The sequence below is a fragment of the Penicillium malachiteum genome, assembly GCF_028827825.1.
Source record: "Penicillium malachiteum strain IBT 17515 chromosome Unknown utg000003l:1.0-4950554.0:1.0-4952489.0, whole genome shotgun sequence".
In the NCBI taxonomy this organism is placed as follows: domain Eukaryota; kingdom Fungi; phylum Ascomycota; class Eurotiomycetes; order Eurotiales; family Aspergillaceae; genus Penicillium; species Penicillium malachiteum.
In genome coordinates, this window is record NW_026643096.1 from 3,610,666 (window position 1) to 3,626,599 (window position 15,934).

Sequence of the window (15,934 nt, forward strand, 5' to 3'; positions counted from 1 at the left end):
TGCTGATTGTTTGTTCAAAAAATGTTGCATAGCAACTGCTTGTGCTTGCACGTCGTGCATGCTCTTTTGAGAGAATCGATTTCTCTCTGCTTCCCCTCCAGGCTGGACTTGCTTTTTGAGGCCTCGAATTTTCTGTTGTGTTTCTCGACTGTCTGGAGATTCTTGAGAATTGATTCGAGCATCCCATTGATCTATAGAACGCTTTCAATGGTATTTGGAACTCCTCCATTTGTTGAATCTTGATCGTCAATTGTGATGGTTTGAGATCTCTCGGCCTTGGGAGAGCCCTTGGGTGTTTTCAACTTGAACTTGAAGGCCTTCGAACATTTGAAATATATTTCGATTGAAGATTTATCGAGCGTTGTTTGGGGATTTTCTGAGAAGGAGTTGAAGGTCCATCTTCTGTTTCCTTTGGACCTTCGACCAATTCATTTCATGTAGAAGGATCACATTTCATGGGATTCAGGTGTTGAAAATTCAATGGTTTAAGTTGTTACATGGATACCCTCTTATAGCTAAGAGGCCAATAATTTGAACATCTTATAGGTACCATTACTGATCACCCGATCATCATGATGTAAAATCCTTAATCATATATAAGGCTAAAGTAAGAGAGAGGCAAAGTGAGAGATAGCTAAAGTACTACTAGTAAGAGGTATCTGAAGTAAAACTTGAAGTGAGAAATATAGAAAGTAATGATTGAACCAAGAGGTAAGTAACCTTAGTATCAGCTACTATGTAGTAGAAGAACTTCAAATGTTGAAGTTCAACCTCAGAAGGTATGACTTTTCCAGTCACTTTCTAGCCATAATATTAACCAAACTCAGTCAGCTTTTGGTCTTTCCTTTATCATCATCACTACTGTGAACTTAGATGATAATGGGCTTTTCTATTAAGAAATTGGTAATTCCCATTTCTAACTTCTCTTCATCTCCCTTTTCCCAAGTCACTTCCTGCTACCTTGATTGAAATTCGCCACATATATACGCGGAATGGAGATTCCACCTGAGCAAATTCGAGACACTGTACCTTGTTCAATTTTGGCAAAGCACGCCTCACCTCTACAGACAGTCATCTCCTGTTAGGCAGAGTGAACTTCCACCCCAGTAACATTTACACGCATATGGTTACTCTCTTCGTTACATCGATCAATACTAATCACCCTGAAACACATGAATGCATACTCGGATAAACTCCCCTTCGCCACTCGACAGGACAGTCTCAACGTGTGACAGCATCCGCTCTTTTCGAGCAAGAATCTCCACCTGCGTATGTGCTTGGATGCTTGACCTATGAGAACAAGACTAACAAGAATCATTATCTAATAGATGATTGTGGCCGCTGAAGCGATGAAAGCAGGCGTGGATCTGCCTCTGTCCAATGAGTTCGGCAAGTATTCTTTGCATATCAATGCTCTTAATGAGTATTGCCATGACTTGACGCGTAAGAACTTTCTCCTTCCCCTGATTCTAATCTCTAGGCAGATACTTAGGCATGACGTTTTTATGATTGGCATACGATATTCTTGTCTGGCTTGTGCAAGAAGATTTGCTCATGAAATAAAGACCAGTTCATGTCTATGTATTTTGCTAGAGAGTAACGATACGTTTGAAGTGTACAGTAACTGACTGTCGGGATGAATAGCGATTGTCAAAGAGACGTTCTCAAACCTGGACTCGGGAACCAAGATCCTAGGAATAATAGGCGATGTGCCTTGGGGGATTTTTAAGAATCTTTGCTCAAAATGGAAGAGACAGGTGGGTATCTGGCGTGGGAAGCCTGTCAAAAAGACAGGTAAAGAGAGGATTGAATGCCTGGACTAGAGAGGAGTCCATGAAGGAAGCAAATACAGAGCTTGCAAGCTGAAATAGCGAAGCTAAAGACATTGATCCCGACAGAAAGGAAATGCCTCTGCCTCCATTTTCCCTCTTCACCCAAGCACACCATGCCCTCTTCTCTCCATGATGCAATATTCACCTCTCCTGGTCACGCAAGGTCCTCCTCTCCCCGTCAGTCAAGCCTGAGGTCATCTACAAGTGCAGCTTCAGCGTCCAGTCAGTCAAAGTCCAAGCAACTAGAGGAGCACGCAGAGAGGTTGGTGAAGGAAGCGAACACATAGCCTCCAATCTGAGATACAGAGGCTCCAGGCGCTGATCCCCGCAGATGGAATCTCTTCGGGGAAGCGAAACATTGCGACCGGTGGGGAGGCTTCTGAGGATAAGAAGTCTAGGTAGGATGATCTGATCAATAAAACGTTGATCCTGACCTTAAAGCCAGTATAATAACCTGAAATTTCAAGTTTTTGAATGCGTAGATTGGTTCAGTAGGCAATGATCCGGAGAGTTCGATTCTGTATACTACAAGTCGGTCGGGACGCTCATGTTTGATCAATGGTCAATGGCTCTCGCTCGATCAATATTCGTCTTTTTCTTGACTTTTCATTACTGGGATCCCATTTTCAAGCCCTCATAGCGTCAAGTTGGAATCCTTCCATAACAACCTCTCGTCCAGGGCTTGGAATAATACGGTATTATTTGTATTGTATCTTACAGTCTAAGCCCAATCGGGCCACCTGAGCTCGGCGTAAGCCCGACGTTTATTACTAAATTAAGAGGAAAGCCACTTGGGCACACTCTGCAGCATCGATGGCGCCAACGGACACTCCAATGAGCGAAGACAAGTGACCAGGATTTCTTAAATATACAACAACTTGAGCCAGACCTCTCAAGTGCTATATCTGCTTCGCATCTAAGGAGCACAATAACTACCATGGCTATTGAGCGGGTAGCGATCATCGGGGCCGGGCCTTGCGGTCTCGGTGCAGCGAAGTAGGTAGTGGCCACCTGATTCTTGATCGATTTCTAATATCTAAACCAGGTATCTCATTGCTGAGCAAAAATTCAAAATCACCATTTTCGAGCAGCGCGATCTGCCAGGTGGTGTGTGGAATTACACTGGTCATCAAGGGACTACAAATACTTCCTTACCAGTTCCCCATCCATCTCCCAACTCTACGGCTCAGGAGCCTGTAAATGGGACTTTCATTTCACCTGTGTACGATTCTTTAGAAACCAATATCCCGAACTCGATGATGCAGTTTTGGGATTCTCCTTTTCCCGTTGGGACCTCGCTGTTTCCTCCGCATGATGTCGTGAAGGACTACCTTCATCGATATGCGGAGGATTTAAAGGATATTATTAAATTGCAATCGCTGGTTCTAGATGTTTCGGTATCGAAGAAGCCTCGTACAGAGTGGACGGTTACATGGAGTGATCTTCGAAATGAGAAGGTACTCAATGCACAATTTGATGCAGTGATCGTTGCGAATGGACATCATAACGATCCTAAAATTCCTGCGATACCGGGTATAGAAGAATGGAATCGTGTGTTTCCTGGTTCAATATCTCATTCATCGTCATATCGACATGCAGAGCCATTTACAAATAAGGTATTTACACATCCGGATCACCGAGGTCGACGAGATGGATACTGATCCATAACAGAAAATCATCGTGGTAGGCCACTCCGCCTCAGGAATTGATATCGCCGCCCAGATCGGCCAAGTATCCAAGTACCCGCTCTTGATATCAGAGCGAACAGAGACAGTCCTCCCACCTCAGAAAGCCGCCATCGCGAAAAGTCTCCCTGAAATCAGCCTCTTTGATCCAGAGAACTCCCGCATACAGTTTTCTAACGGTCATGAAGAGCACAACGTCGATCATATCTTCTTTTGTACAGGATACCACTTCTCCGTCCCATTCTTGTCGAATCTAGATCCAAAAATCGTAACCGATGGGTTGCGACCGCATCATCTATATCAGCATGTTTTGTATACCCATGAGCCAACGCTAGCTCTAGTGGGATTTCCGCAGCGCATTGTTCCTTTCCCGATTAGTCAAGCCCAAGGCGCATGGATTGCACGGCTCTGGTCGGGACGGTTAGGAATCCCTTCGCGTGTGGATATGGAGCGATGGATTGAAGAATGGAAATTGAAGAGAGGCGAGGGTCATATTTTCAATGTCCTTGGTTTCCCGTTGGACGCTGATTATATTAATTCTCTGTATGAGGAAAGCTTGCGAGCGGTACACCAAGATGGGTTGGAGAATGAAGGACGTGGCAAAGAGCCACCATTTTGGGGAGTGAAAGCGAAGTGGACGCGTGAGAAGATTCCGTTGATTAAGAAGGCATCGCAGGCATTGGGAAGTCGGCGGAGGGAGATCACGACCCTTGAGGAACTGGGGTTCAATTATGACGAGTCTCTTGAGGTGGAGGGACAGAAGGCGCATCTGTAAATATTTGAGATAGAGCATCAAACTCCCAGTGGCGTGCATTGATGAATAGATTTTCTCATTTTGACTCTACAATGGAGGGTTCTCAGGTCTTTTCAAAGCATATCGGATCCCAAACCACCCAGTAAGCTCATCCATTGTGTCTCCAGAGGGCTTCCATCAATTGCATTATCTGTCGGTGACAAAACACTATTGAGTGGAATTCCAATTTGAGTGCCAAATTGACTGCCATTCGCCAATCGAGTCAAACCATCCATTGACACAAGGTGATGAGAGAGCCGTCTCTCTGTAACCTTCGTCCTCAAAGGCCAAGTGTAGAAACTCGCTTCGCCGAGTGTTTCGTTAAGCAATGATGATAGTTCGTCTTGTATTGACTGTAGGCCCAACTCGACTTCTAGTCCGGGTGTGGTAATCACGGAGGCAGAGGACTGGCTGATGGGTATTATGGGCGGGTTTGGCTTCGCGATCATGTCTGTCAATCGTCTTAGGATTCTCGCCGTCTTGTGTGCTGCAATCCAGGATGGTGAGAAGAGATCCAGTAGGGAAGCGAGTAGAGAAATTTCCGGGATATCTTGAAAAGCAGGTGTCCATCGTGCTACACAGTAGAGGAAGATTGCAGCTAGAGATAGCAAGCGACACAGAGTGACCCAATTTATTGGGAGGTGACGGTGTTCGTGCAGAATAATACTTAGTTGGATGTATTGCTGGGCGGCGGCTTGTAGCTTTGATAGATTATCCTCTGATGCCGAGTCCCCTTGCGCTGGAGTGTAAAGCAAGAGAAGGAGATTCTGGTATCGGACATTCAACCAAGTAATGGTCGTGTGGAAGGGAACTTGGTCCTGTTCCCATAAGGCCGAGCTGGATAGTAGACAGCCCTGTGTGTACCAATCTTCAATCTGCCGACGTAACTCTTGTGGGTGTATCAAGAGTCCACGTTTATAAATTGAATTCACAATACGTGTTTCCAGTTGCCGGAGCGCGATAACATGTCTGCTGACTTGCAAAGCTATTGTATATTGGTGACCTTCTTCTGAGCCATACTCATGGATCATAATACTTGGTAATGGCACTTGCATCGCATCATCGGGAAGACCAAAAGGAAGTCCGTATGAGATACCTATCATGCGATCAAATACGTATATTGACCAACTCAGTCGGCGACGCAACTCTAAAGCACGCGGCGAAAGATTTTGGCTGCTCGGCGTTTCACTCACCAACCCAATTGCCAATGCATGTCGGGTGAGGACTCCAACAATCGCCCTGGGATCCATATCATCCGGCTTGAACAGGAGATACAAGCCAAGCAGAAGTAAGGTACCCGCTGAATTCTCATCCACACGGCGCAAGCATTCACAGAGAATTGTTTTCAGACACGGTTCAAACAGCGATTGCTCGATATCTTGAGCCTCTCCCGCCCGCTGCAGCGTTGTAAATCCAATAGCCATAAGCATTTGCATTCGACTTGGCACAGCCGATCGGGGGAGAAGTCCATTCTTAGCTTGCTCAGAACAAATATTTTCAAATTCTTGTTGAATCACCTCACTATCTGAGAACGGATAGGCTCGATGAACGTGTCGAAAATACGCCTGCAAACACCTGCCACCCCCTGAAACTGGTATAGGCTTATCTTCATCCGATTTTTCAGATGACACACTCACTTCGCGCACATCATCTTCTTCCATGTGATCCTCAACCGGGACAATGGATGTAGACTCGATTTCATTATTCGATCCAAGGGATAAATTGCGGCCCGTTTCAATAGACTCAATCTGCGGTCCACCCGCCGGCAAGGTCTGATTCACCAACTGGCTAAGCCAATCGATCCTGGATCGCAGCTCTCTTTCACGCGAATGCGGACTCACGTCTCGCTCCATAAGCGAGCAAGGCAACCATGCAGAAATACATGGTTTGCACGGTCCCTCGGCAGTTCGCGTGCATCGTTTCTTTTGCTGGCGACATCGGCGACAGGCCGGTAGAGTTGATGAACGGCGATTGTGAGCGGGGCTATTAGCTGGAGGGGACCCGCTGGGTCCGGTGCTCCGCTGGTCTTGATCTGACCGCGAAGTATTTGTACGATGGACCCTGAATCGATGAACGGTGCCTTCCATGATGGTCGAATGAAATGGGGAAGATGATCCGGGGAACGATGTCGGAGAGATAGCGTGTCTGATAAGAGCTCCATCGTCATTCGTTGTTCGAGCACGCCATTGTACCCCAACTTGAAACGGTAGTGCATCGGCACATTATATTGAGAAATGAAGTTTTCATCAATTTTTGGTTTGAGGGAAGATCAAATTTATCCGTTTCTCTCTTTGTTCACCCCAACGTTCTCGGTTGTTCAAGTTGGTATTGGGCAGATCATGGCGACAAGCCGGAGCTCAAGAGATGAACCTTAACAACACGTGGTATAATTTTCGGACATCTCTCTGATTGACAGATCGTGCTGGAACAATGTCAAATAATAACCTTTGTCCTCTCCGATTTGATCTGATCCGATCATTCTTGCACAGCTGGTATCCAAGACTCGAGTCTGCTCGACCTTGTGGGTCGCATGATTCATACTCCTTGAAAAGCTCATCTCCGACCATGACAAATGTTTAGACGCAATATAGTCCGTACTCCGTACACCGAGCGCGAGTCGAACTGGCTTCGGTCCGGGAAGAATAATGACTCGGACATGGTCCAGATGAGAACTGATATTTGCCCCTTGCTTGAATATCACACCCGCGCACTACTTCGGGTCGCCCCGTACAATCGGACCCATCATATTTGCTGATCAGAGGAAAAGCGGGTTTCCACATTTGGTCAATTTAGTCCCCACTTGGTTCATGTCATTGAGTGACAAGTCTTCACGCCGCGCGACGCGCGGCGCTGTAGTAGTGAAATTGGGAAAGGTATGTCTTCAGCACTCAAGTGCTTGGCCAGGTGTGTTCACATCCTCTTAGACACGCACGATGCTCACATACTTAAGTACTCAGCCAGTAGTATCTACATACAGGTGACTGAAACTGATGACCTCCACCTCTTTCTATATGAGTACCTACGGAAATACCTACCGGATTACCTGGAGGCTTACCTGGAGGATGACTTGGAAGGCAAGGAAGGCTAACTGCGACATGTACTTGTAAAGGAGGCCTTCATACCTACCCATATTCCAATGTTATGACGATTATCCTTGTCCTTGCACAGGTATTTAGAGTGAGGACCTTGTGCGCACTCGTATGCGCGAGTTATACACCCGACTGGTTTTTTGAATAAGGCTACGGAGTAGTCCGGAGGACACGCAATGAGAATCATCGTTTGTTATGAGTCTGTAGGGTATTCTAGTACAAAAACAGTGGCAAGGGAAATGCGAAGAACAATGCAAGGGGTATTATAGGAAGTATGGACAAGAAAAGCATCAACACTCATCAGGCACATATGTATGATGACATCTGGAGTTTCCATCTCAGCGATCGCTTAACAATCTCGATCAGTGCATCCCTGAGCTATCAGCTGCAGCACTGCCCATAATGAATGTCCCAAGCCAAACACCTCCAAGAACAGAGAAGGAAGTATCCCACGTTCATCGTCATGACCGCCAACATGCTAATTCAGATATCAGTTCACAATCCTCAAACTCATTAATTGCGAGAAACTTACAGCAGATATGAAATACCAGCAACGATCAACTCAAATGTCGCACGACCGGCAGCAGGGTTGACTCGCCATCTGGACCACCTCTTGCTAAACTCATTCAGACTCTGTTGTACACCCGAGACATGCTTCCCAGGGATGGTGTCAATGAGTGGTTCACTGTTATGACGAACTCCATCTGTCCATAACCGAGACTCCAGCACAGGTCGTAACGCGATGAGTACCCGCAAAATGACAGACAAGGCAATCAGGAAGATACAGGTCCCAGCATAAGTTCCTTTCGATGTGGGTGTCCAATCCGCAGAGAAGAGAGGTGTCTTAAATGAAGTAAAGAAGGTCATGGACATCTCCGACATGGACATTGTCATTGAGTCTGAGTTCATATCCATGGATGAGGATGTGGTAGCCATCGACATGGCGGTTGTAGTTGCCGTTTCCATGGCCATAGCCATGGTAGTGGTGGTCATTCCTGACATGTCCATCATGATGAATGTTGGAGTGAAAATGATATAATTACAAGTGACACATATCAGCAGCTCTCCACTCTTTAAAAGGAATCTCTAGACTCAGACCTAGATCTTGGCATCTTGAACGAAACTTGCTCGAGTGGGTCTGTTCTCCCCACTGCTCTGTGTCGTATGTCTTTTCTTCTCTTTTCTGCTCTTTTTCTCTTTATTTTTCACGCTAGAGATGGGTCAAAGCGACTCCACTGTATATTTGATCAAGCCATCTTGACACATTCTTCAGTGTTTAGTGTTATTATTGATTTCTCAGAAGATATCAAATGTCAAGTTCTCACCCGTTCTCACTCTTGTTTCGCGTGGTTCGGGCGGGTGGAACCGACCACGTTGAAATGCGCTCAAATCTGCTCATTTTTGCGGGGCAAAAAAAGATCCTGATCACCCATTGCTTCAAGAGTGCATAACATAATGTGAAGATATCAATCAGATTATCGAAGTCATAGCCGAGATAGGACATATCAAGGAATCCTCTAATCTATTTCCATACATACTAATCTCTTGGTATCTGATGATTCTATGTCTGCTTGGATTCTATACGAGACTAATAATCTGCTCAAAATCTCCGAGTACTTCTTGGCAAAAAGAGATCAAGCGATGAATTGAGCAGAAATAGTGGAGTCTATGATACTAGAGGGTCAATGTGTTCTTGGGAGTATTAATAATGATGACTTCCTCGTTGGATCTTCTTTTGATACTCTAGATACTTTGTCAACGTGCAATATTCAGCATCCAGGTCATCCAACATGGGTATGCTTCCGTTTCTGGACCAGCCGGTCCTAATACACTCTTCCAGAGTGATGGGAGAATGTACCATGACCCCGGAACAATGTGCTTATAAGAAGAGGTATTGGGTGAACTGGTATCAGGCTGATCATCACTATGCCTTGCCGACTGTTGCGTTCTTCATGGTCGCTATAGGCCTCTTCATTATAGCACATATAACATCCTCGCTCACTCCACAAAGTGCGAAGAAGCGTTCAATCTGGTTTCGTCCAGTTGCTTTTCTTCGATACCTCTCCTACAAGACATGGCGGATTGCAGGGTGGAATACTCAGTCTCTCGGTGTGTGCCTACTAGGTGCAGCTGGACTGGTCTATTTCCTATGTGAGTACTTCATCCTTCGTTTATTGTCAAGCTATGAAAAGACTAACAACCTTTAAGCTATGATGCTGGGGCCCCATCCTTATTACTGGCCGAATACAATGGAAATCAGCTACGGTGACTCTCCACCCATCGCCACGCGTTCCGGGTTCTTAGCATTGGCATGTATGCCTTTCCTCATTATCCTCGGCGCCAAATCCAATCCCATCACCGCATTGACGGGCATCTCTCATGAGAAACTATTCGTTTGGCACAACTGGGTAGCGTGGGCCATGTTCGTACTAGCCCTCGCACACACATTCCCGTTCATCGTTTACCACATGTGGAAAGGAGACATCAGAGAACAATGGACTAGCGGTGGTGTCTGGGTAACCGGCGTCGTCGCAATCATCGCTCAAGCATGGCTTACATTCATGTCTATCCCATGGATTCGGTGCGTTCCACACCTAATACCCTTAACCTCCCACCTTCACTAACATCCCTTCTTCTAGTAACCGATACTACGAATTCTTCAAAGCAACCCACTTTTTCATGGCTATGGTCTTCGTCATCTTCTTCTTCCTACACTGTGACTTCCGTATGTCCTCTTGGGACTACTTCATCGCCACCGCCGTACTATACACCCTGTCATGGCTATACTCTCAATGCAAAACATGGTTCGAGCACGGTATCCACCACAAAGCCCGTCTAGTACCCGAGTCGGAAGAAACCCTCAAAGTCACTATCGATACAGCCATGGAGTGGGGTCCTGGTCAGCATATCTTCCTGCGCTTTGTCACATGTGATATGCACGCTCTCACTGCACACCCCTTTACCATCTGCTCTGTTCCACAGAAGGATAGTAAGAACTTGAATCAACTTGTCTTCTATGTCAAGCCGCATGGTGGTATCACTGGTCGCCTTATGGCTCTGGCGAGAAAGAATCCGGATTCACAGATTCCCGTCCTTATCGATGGTCCTTATGGTGGGGTTTCGGTGGGGAGAATGGAGGGATTCGATAAGAGTATCGTTATTGGTGGTGGTGCTGGTGCTGGATTAACATTATCCATGATTGAGGACTTTGTTCGCGCTTCTTCGTTAACCGAGGATGAGAAGGAGTTGAAGATTATTGTTGCAACGCGTGATCCCGGTATGCGCGCGTGGTATGTACAGGCTCTGGAGGATCTCGCGACGAGACAATCGTTGGAGAAACCTGTACCTGGTCTTTCGATTCAGATTCATGAGACTTGTGCATCGCATGTGGCTTCGGAATCGAAGAGTAAGGAGCTGGAGGCGGAGGCAGGTGTGAAGGTCCAGGATGTGCATTCCAATGAGTGCAGTACTTCCTCGGAGTCCTTACCTGCGGAGTTGTTCGGTGTTCAGTGCTTTACTGGACGACCCGACCTGCCAAGTGCTATCTACCAGATGGCCAGCTCAGAGGGAAAGTCGGTTTGTGTGGTCGTTTGTGGTCCTTCATCTATGACCCATGATGTGAGTGCGGCGTCGGCGGAGGTTCAGAGTCGCATTCTTGCGAAGAAACCGGGTAATGCGCGGGAGTTGTGGTTACATAGAGAGAATTTCTCGTGAGTTTTCTACCCTGTCTTAGATTTAATTTGAACTTGCTAACGATTTATGAATACAGATTCTAGATACACATACTCACAGAAACTATCTTTTTATTTTTTGTAAATAACTTTAAAATCGTGGTTGTATATGATCCCACGAACCAATTTATACCCCATATTCATGATTGGAATGTATTCGAAGTGAGCTCCTATTCATCATTTCTAATAATTGAAATTTCTTTTTAAAAAAAGGTGAGCTTGAATGCAGTAAATATTCCCAATGCGAATGACTAACTAGTCCCTAGTGCTATGTTCAAATGCAGGGATACATGACAAAAGTAGAATCAAGTTAAAAAGGAGTGACAAGAAAAGAATTGACCAGCCTACTATGGCCTATATCTACAAAAGGGTACCACTCAGCAGTCATGAGTCGCCAAATAGTCCCAGCATTGCCTGGTGAAACATCCAGTGTTTACCACTGCTGAAGAGTAGCCTCCCAGCGCTTGATAAACTCAATGCGAGCCTCAGTCTTAGACAAAGGACCAGCTCCCCAGGAGTTACCCAGCCACATGACATTCTTAGTGTCAGTAGTCTCAGGCCAGTGAGTCAGACCATCACCGTTGGGGTTACCAGTCTTAATGAAGTTAGCCCAGTAGTTGGACATCTTCTCCTCAATGTGGTAGTCGCGGGGAGTCCAAGTAACGTTGGAGTAGTCAGAGTATGGGATGTTGTTGAACACATACCACAGCTCACTGCCGTGGTACGCACCCGCGGTAGCATCCTCGGCGGGGGTGTGAGTCCAGTAGTAAGTGTAAACACTGCTCTTGGCACCACCAGCAGTCCAGTCAACACCCCAACGCCAGGTACCGACACGGCTCAGGTCGCGGAAGAGCTCGTTGCTGTTCTCATTGGCTTCGGTCTCGTTGCGGCCGGGATAGAGCTTGAAGAACTCCTCGGCAAATACACCGAACAACTCGGTGTACAGCGTCTTGTAGGTGGCAACGGTGAAACCGGGGTCGGTGGAAGCGCCGGACTCGTCGGCGTTGTTTCCGGTAAGGATGGGGACATCGGCGTGAGCGTTCAGGTCCAGGGCTTGGCCATAGCTGTGGGTCAAGACGTAACCGTCGATGTTGGGGCGCCAGAGAGGAGGCTCCATGAAGGAGCTGGTAAGGTTCTCGAATTGAGTACCCTCGAATATGGTGTCACTGAGAGAGCCGTAGGAGATAAGGAGATCCATAGGTAACTTGCGCATGTCCTCAACGGAAGTAGAGTTCATCTCCTCCATGAAGGACACACCCTGGGCCTCGGCGGCGACCTTGGTACGGTAGCTGGTGGCATCACTACCGGTGATAGGGTCGTGAGGGCCACGGGCACCAGACTCGGAGATAACACCATTGATCAGGTTCTTGGACAGAGGAGAGAACATCATGTCAAGCGAGCTGGAAGATCCGGCAGACTGACCACCGACAAAGACGTGGTTGGGGTTCCCACCGAACTTAGCAATGTTATCCTGGACCCAGCCCAATGCAAACTGTTGATCCAACAGACCGTAGTTACCAGAGCTGTTGTGACCAGACTCAGCAGAGAGCTCGGGGTGGGCAAGGAAGCCGAAAGCACCGACACGGTAGTTCATGGTAACAACAATGATGTCCTTGCTAGCCAGACCAGAACCATCGTAGGTGACAACATCGCCAGAACCGGCTTCAAAGCGTCCACCATAGATCCAGAAGTAGACAGGCAGATTCTTGGAGCTCAAGTCACTGGTGTCGTTGTATGTAGGGGTCCAGATGTTGAGGAACAGACAGTCCTCGCTAGTGATGTTCGAAGCAGTGTTGAAAATACCGGCAGAAGAGGAAGTGGACTGCGCGCACTGAGGTCCCCAGGAGTCTGCTTTCAAGACACCGGACCACGCATCGCGAGTCTTGGGCTTCTTCCAGCGGTTCTCACCACCAGTGGTGGCGGCAAAGGGGATACCCTTGTATACAGTGATATCTTCCCGGAAATCAGATGCAATACCCTGAACAGAGCCATTGTTGGTCTTGATCACAGGGAACTGAGAAGTAGAACGAGGGATAGGCTCGGCAACAGCTAGAGCTGCTCCGGCGACCAGGCTGGTCAGAATAAAATTGAAATGCATGCTGAAGATGCAATTGAAATGCATGCTGAAGATGCAATTGGAATATTAAAGAAAGACAATTGTGATAAAGGAACTTCTTGGTGGTTATTCAGACATTTTATAGAATCCCTGGGGTCATAAGTGGATCACCGTGGACCTCGGGAGACTTGAAACGTACGTTGCTTCTATAGTATGATAATGTCTTTCCAATTTCCCTTCGGTCTTTTTTTAAGGAGTATTCAAAACGTTATTCACCCCATCATCCACCCCATCATCTTAGAATATGGGATACGAGACGTATGAAACTCCACAATAGCCCCGGAACCAAACTATATAAGAGCAGATAGTGGATCTCGGAGTTCATCAAAGATCGCCTTTCAATTCCGTTTTCGGTAGGTGAAGCCGTAAAACTCCAATGATCGACAAATTTAAGCCACGTATGCAAGCGGCTTGGACTCTGAAGAACTTGAATGCCTGGTTAATTCACATTAAAGTGGGAATTAACACTCAAGCCACGAGTCTTAGGTGGAGCCACTACGTACTTCCCCAACACCACTACGGAGTACTCGGTGACCTAAACTAGTGGAATGTTCCAGCCCGAATCCATGGTAGGCCCATTTGAACTGGAAATGTCGGACTTCAATGCCTTTTTTTCAAGCATATTTGAATAACTTGGAGGTTGACGGAATAATTGAAATTATGTAAATCGAATCTGAAGCCCAGTGGAGAAACCGCGGAGAACATGGCGTTTAACGGCCGCAAGGGAAAGGACCTTGGAACGGCCTCGGGCGGCATTATGATCGCATCTCCGCGTATGCCATCCAACTTGGCAAAAATTTGAAAAGACCAAGTATGGTAGAACATGAAGTTTTACCAGTATCATATCCCAGAACGATATACAAGTGACGCACAAGGTACCCATTTCGCTTCATGCAACAACGCCGTAACAGCTTCCTCTTCAACTGGGAGCAGAATAATCTAATAAGTCAATTCCCGAGAAGAGAAGTAGTCGTCCAGCATTGAGTTAACGGAACGACCTTCGAAGATGCCGGCGATATACTGATCTGGCCGCAGAAGGTATACAGCATTTTTCCTCAAGCCAACCTTGCCATGATGTGGGTCCCAATCAATGACGGTGAGTAAAACGTCATTCACGATGCACCACTTTTCGAGGGCTGTTGGTGGATACCCATAGACATGAAGTTGCCAGGCAATATGATGCAGCGACGAAAAATTGTCACTTGAGTCCAGCTTTGCCCATGGTAAACGATCACCCGGTTGTACTGCACCCCAGCCCGATACAGCCTCACTCAGGTGGCTTCCCCGGTATGTGCAGACGAGTTGAGAGCCACGTCGGAAGATCTGGTGCTTAATATACTCAAGCTTTGTAACGATTGGAACTCCATAAGGGAGCAACCATTGACGCACAAGGTACGGCCAAAATCCTTTAGAGGTGAGAAGGGTGAATCCCTGATCAGTGGCGCCGATCACATTAATTGCAAAGGTACGCCGCTCGATCTCGTAGGAGTCCAAGAGCTTTTCTTGTGAGATCTCGCTCATTCCAGGGTTCTTTATCACTGCAGCAAGCTTCCAGGCCAAGTTGACAGCATCCATGATCCCGGTATTCATGCCTTGACCCCCAACGGGACTATGAATATGCGCGGCATCTCCAGCGATGAATGCTCGTCCTTTGCGGAATTTATCAGCTATACGATGATGACAGCGATAGGTAGCGAAAGTATGGAGCTTTTTGATCTCGATTCCGGTAACGGCTCTGATCTCTGGCTCCACATCCTCGAATGTGAGTTGTGGGTTAGGAGTTGACAGATCAATCTTTTCTTTGTAATCTTCGGGCGTCGTGGTGCCGATCAGTCTGATACGTTTCCCGTTGCTGAACGGAAGAATCACGTTGTATTTGTCGCCCAACATCCTTATATGGGCTTCGCCGTTGAAACCAGGATTGCAGCAGTCTCCAGGTCCGGCTTCGATATCAGCAATGTAAAACAGAGGGACGTAAGTTTCCCCCTCGAAATCAGCGCCGATCTCATGCCGTACGATGGAACGTGCCCCATCACAGCCGACGATCCACGATGCATCACAGATGACCTTGATGACCTCACGACGATCGGTCTCGCGAACCAGAGTTGCAGTGATCTTCGATACATGCTCCACATAATGCTTAAGCTTTGTACATCGCTCCACATAGACCCCCAGAGATTGGAGCCGGTTCTCGAGTATCTTCTCATGATCTTCTTGAGACAGCATCAACATATACGGATAAGGAGTCAACTTTTTTCCAAAATCCGAAAGGGGTACGGTTGAGTAGTGCTTTCCATCGATCCAAATATTGGATGCACGAAGAGGGTATCCAAATGCGTCGAGCTCATCCGCTAAATCGATCTGCTGATATAGCTCCAAAACACGCGCGTGTACCGCGACTGCACGGGAATTCTTCGACGGACCCTCTGCGTAGTCGATAATACGAACTGCAACCCCTTGTTTATGAAGCCAGAGGGCGAGAGTAAGGCCTGTGGGGCCTGCCCCAATGATAAGAACATCTGTTTGGGACATAATCTTGGGTAGAATTCGTGGTATCGTAAGGTAGGAAAGGCTTCCTAATAATGGGACAAAATCTCAAAGTGGATTGAGACAACTGAATATCGAGAACCAAAGGCTCTTATAGCAGTGACTCTCATCCCTGGAAGAATTGCGGAGTTCATGTTTCGG

The 15,934-nt window shown here is 46.9% G+C and overlaps 6 protein-coding genes across 6 annotated transcripts; 2 read left to right on the forward strand and 4 right to left on the reverse strand.

Moving 5' to 3' along the window:
* Window positions 1-2,769: 2,769 nt before the first annotated feature.
* N7483_007679 (flavin-containing monooxygenase) lies at window positions 2,770-4,292 on the forward strand (the record flags this gene model as incomplete). The annotated part of the gene is made up of 3 exons (XM_057091116.1): window positions 2,770-2,828; window positions 2,878-3,448; window positions 3,504-4,292. The coding sequence occupies 3 exons, from the start codon at window positions 2,770-2,772 to the stop codon at window positions 4,290-4,292; spliced, it is 1,419 nt and encodes a 472-aa protein (XP_056945857.1).
* Window positions 4,293-4,384: 92 nt separating this feature from the next.
* Window positions 4,385-6,397, reverse strand: N7483_007680 (transcriptional regulator family TF; the record flags this gene model as incomplete). Its single annotated transcript, XM_057091117.1, has 1 exon — window positions 4,385-6,397. The coding sequence occupies one exon, from the start codon at window positions 6,395-6,397 to the stop codon at window positions 4,385-4,387; it is 2,013 nt and encodes a 670-aa protein (XP_056945858.1).
* Window positions 6,398-7,927: 1,530 nt separating this feature from the next.
* Window positions 7,928-8,410, reverse strand: N7483_007681 (copper transporter family protein; the record flags this gene model as incomplete). Its single annotated transcript, XM_057091118.1, has 1 exon — window positions 7,928-8,410. The coding sequence occupies one exon, from the start codon at window positions 8,408-8,410 to the stop codon at window positions 7,928-7,930; it is 483 nt and encodes a 160-aa protein (XP_056945859.1).
* Window positions 8,411-9,189: 779 nt separating this feature from the next.
* N7483_007682 (uncharacterized protein) lies at window positions 9,190-11,175 on the forward strand (the record flags this gene model as incomplete). The annotated part of the gene is made up of 4 exons (XM_057091119.1): window positions 9,190-9,550; window positions 9,608-9,980; window positions 10,039-11,109; window positions 11,169-11,175. The coding sequence occupies 4 exons, from the start codon at window positions 9,190-9,192 to the stop codon at window positions 11,173-11,175; spliced, it is 1,812 nt and encodes a 603-aa protein (XP_056945860.1).
* A 388-nt stretch (window positions 11,176-11,563) lies between these two features.
* Window positions 11,564-13,228, reverse strand: N7483_007683 (carboxylesterase/lipase family protein; the record flags this gene model as incomplete). The annotated part of the gene is made up of 1 exon (XM_057091120.1): window positions 11,564-13,228. The coding sequence occupies one exon, from the start codon at window positions 13,226-13,228 to the stop codon at window positions 11,564-11,566; it is 1,665 nt and encodes a 554-aa protein (XP_056945861.1).
* A 957-nt stretch (window positions 13,229-14,185) lies between these two features.
* On the reverse strand, window positions 14,186-15,778 carry N7483_007684 (putative FAD binding monooxygenase; the record flags this gene model as incomplete). Its single annotated transcript, XM_057091121.1, has 1 exon — window positions 14,186-15,778. One exon carries the CDS (start codon window positions 15,776-15,778, stop codon window positions 14,186-14,188), a length of 1,593 nt encoding a protein of 530 aa, XP_056945862.1.
* Window positions 15,779-15,934: the final 156 nt, after the last annotated feature.